At 69.5% G+C, this 1,374-nt stretch overlaps 1 protein-coding gene across 1 annotated transcript; it reads left to right on the top strand.

The window, feature by feature from the left end:
• Positions 1-61: 61 nt before the first annotated feature.
• Positions 62-1,133, top strand: MNEG_14537 (acetyl-CoA carboxylase carboxyltransferase subunit alpha; the record flags this gene model as incomplete). The annotated part of the gene is made up of 3 exons (XM_014036989.1): positions 62-115; positions 394-549; positions 822-1,133. 3 exons carry the CDS (start codon positions 62-64, stop codon positions 1,131-1,133), a joined length of 522 nt encoding a protein of 173 aa, XP_013892443.1.
• Between the last annotated feature and the right edge of the window lie 241 nt (positions 1,134-1,374).

Genomic DNA, 1,374 nt, shown 5'->3' with positions numbered 1-1,374 from the left:
GGAGCTGCACGGCGACCGCGCGGGCCTGGACGACCCCGCCATCGTGTGCGGCATCGGGAGCATGGACGGCGTGAGCTTCATGTTCATCGGCCAGCAGAAGGGCCGCAACACCAAGGTGCGGGGAGGGAAGGCGACGCAGCGGCGTGCTGGGGCGTTTGCGTGGGGAGGGACTGAGTCGTCTGGCCACGGGATGGTGGCTGGCATTGGCGTGCCTGTAGCGAGCAGGTGAAGTACTTTCTACAAGCCTCAAGTGGCCAATGTTGGTGTTTACCCGGTGAATAAGCAGCTGCTGTTCTGCCAGTCTGCTGCTGCGACGTCTATGTCGCCACAAGACCAGCGGCGCGGCTGCTGAGAGCCCCTGCTCGGCACCTCACCTGCCCTTGCGACCCGCAGGAGAACGTGCGCCGCAACTTCGGCATGCCCCAGCCCAACGGCTACCGCAAGGCGCTGCGTTTCATGCGCCACGCCGACAAGTTTGGGCTGCCCATCGTCACCTTTGTGGACACGCCGGGGGCCTACGCCGGCAGGGCGGCAGAGGAGCTGGGCCAGGTGCGCTCCCTGCTCCCTTTTGCGGTCCCTCTGTCGAAGTCGGGCAGCTGCCGCCTCGTTTGACAGCTGTGAATAGAGGCTCATGGGGCTCGTTGCCGGTCCAGCTAGCAGCCGACTGTGTTTGAAGCCCTGGGCAGCGGCTCTGAAAGCTCGGCGGCTGACGCGGCTGCGGGGCAGTGGCCGTCAGGCGGAGATGGCACTCACTCCGCCGCCCAATCATGCGCCCGCCGCCCCGCCCTCTGCCGCCACCGTGCCCCCGGCGTACCCCCCAGGGCGAGGCCATCGCCTACAACCTGCGGGAGATGTTCGGCCTGCGCGTGCCGATCATCAGCGTCGTCATCGGCGAGGGCGGCAGCGGCGGCGCGCTGGCCATCGGCTGCGCCAACCGCAACCTGATCCTTGAGAACTCGGTGTACTACGTGGCGTCCCCCGAGGCGTGCGCCGCCATCCTGTGGAAGAGCCGCAACGCCACCGGGACGGTGCGCCGCGGCCGCCGCCGCTCCGCGCTCGCGTTCGCTAGGGGGCCTCGAGCGTGGGCACGAGAGCGGGGCGCGAAGGGAGGCCGGCCCGCGTCGTTCGCGTAGAGGTGCACGACGCCAGCTGGCGGCGCACCCCGCTCGCGCGCTCGCCTGCATCCTGCTGTTGATATTTGCGCCGCCCACCCGCCGACGCTCCTTCGGCCCCTCCCATTTGTCCCCCCACCGACTCCCCACCCCACCCCTACCCCTGCAGGCCACGGAGGCGCTGCGCATCACCGCGCCCGAGCTGGTCAAGCTGGGCGTGATGGACACCATCGTGCCTGAGCCGCTGGGCGGCGCCCACGCC

This window comes from Monoraphidium neglectum, assembly GCF_000611645.1.
Source record: "Monoraphidium neglectum strain SAG 48.87 unplaced genomic scaffold scaffold04564, whole genome shotgun sequence".
Taxonomy (NCBI): domain Eukaryota; kingdom Viridiplantae; phylum Chlorophyta; class Chlorophyceae; order Sphaeropleales; family Selenastraceae; genus Monoraphidium; species Monoraphidium neglectum.
The sequence above is the reverse complement of the archived record's forward strand: the minus strand, read 5'-3'. Positions and strand labels throughout refer to the sequence as shown.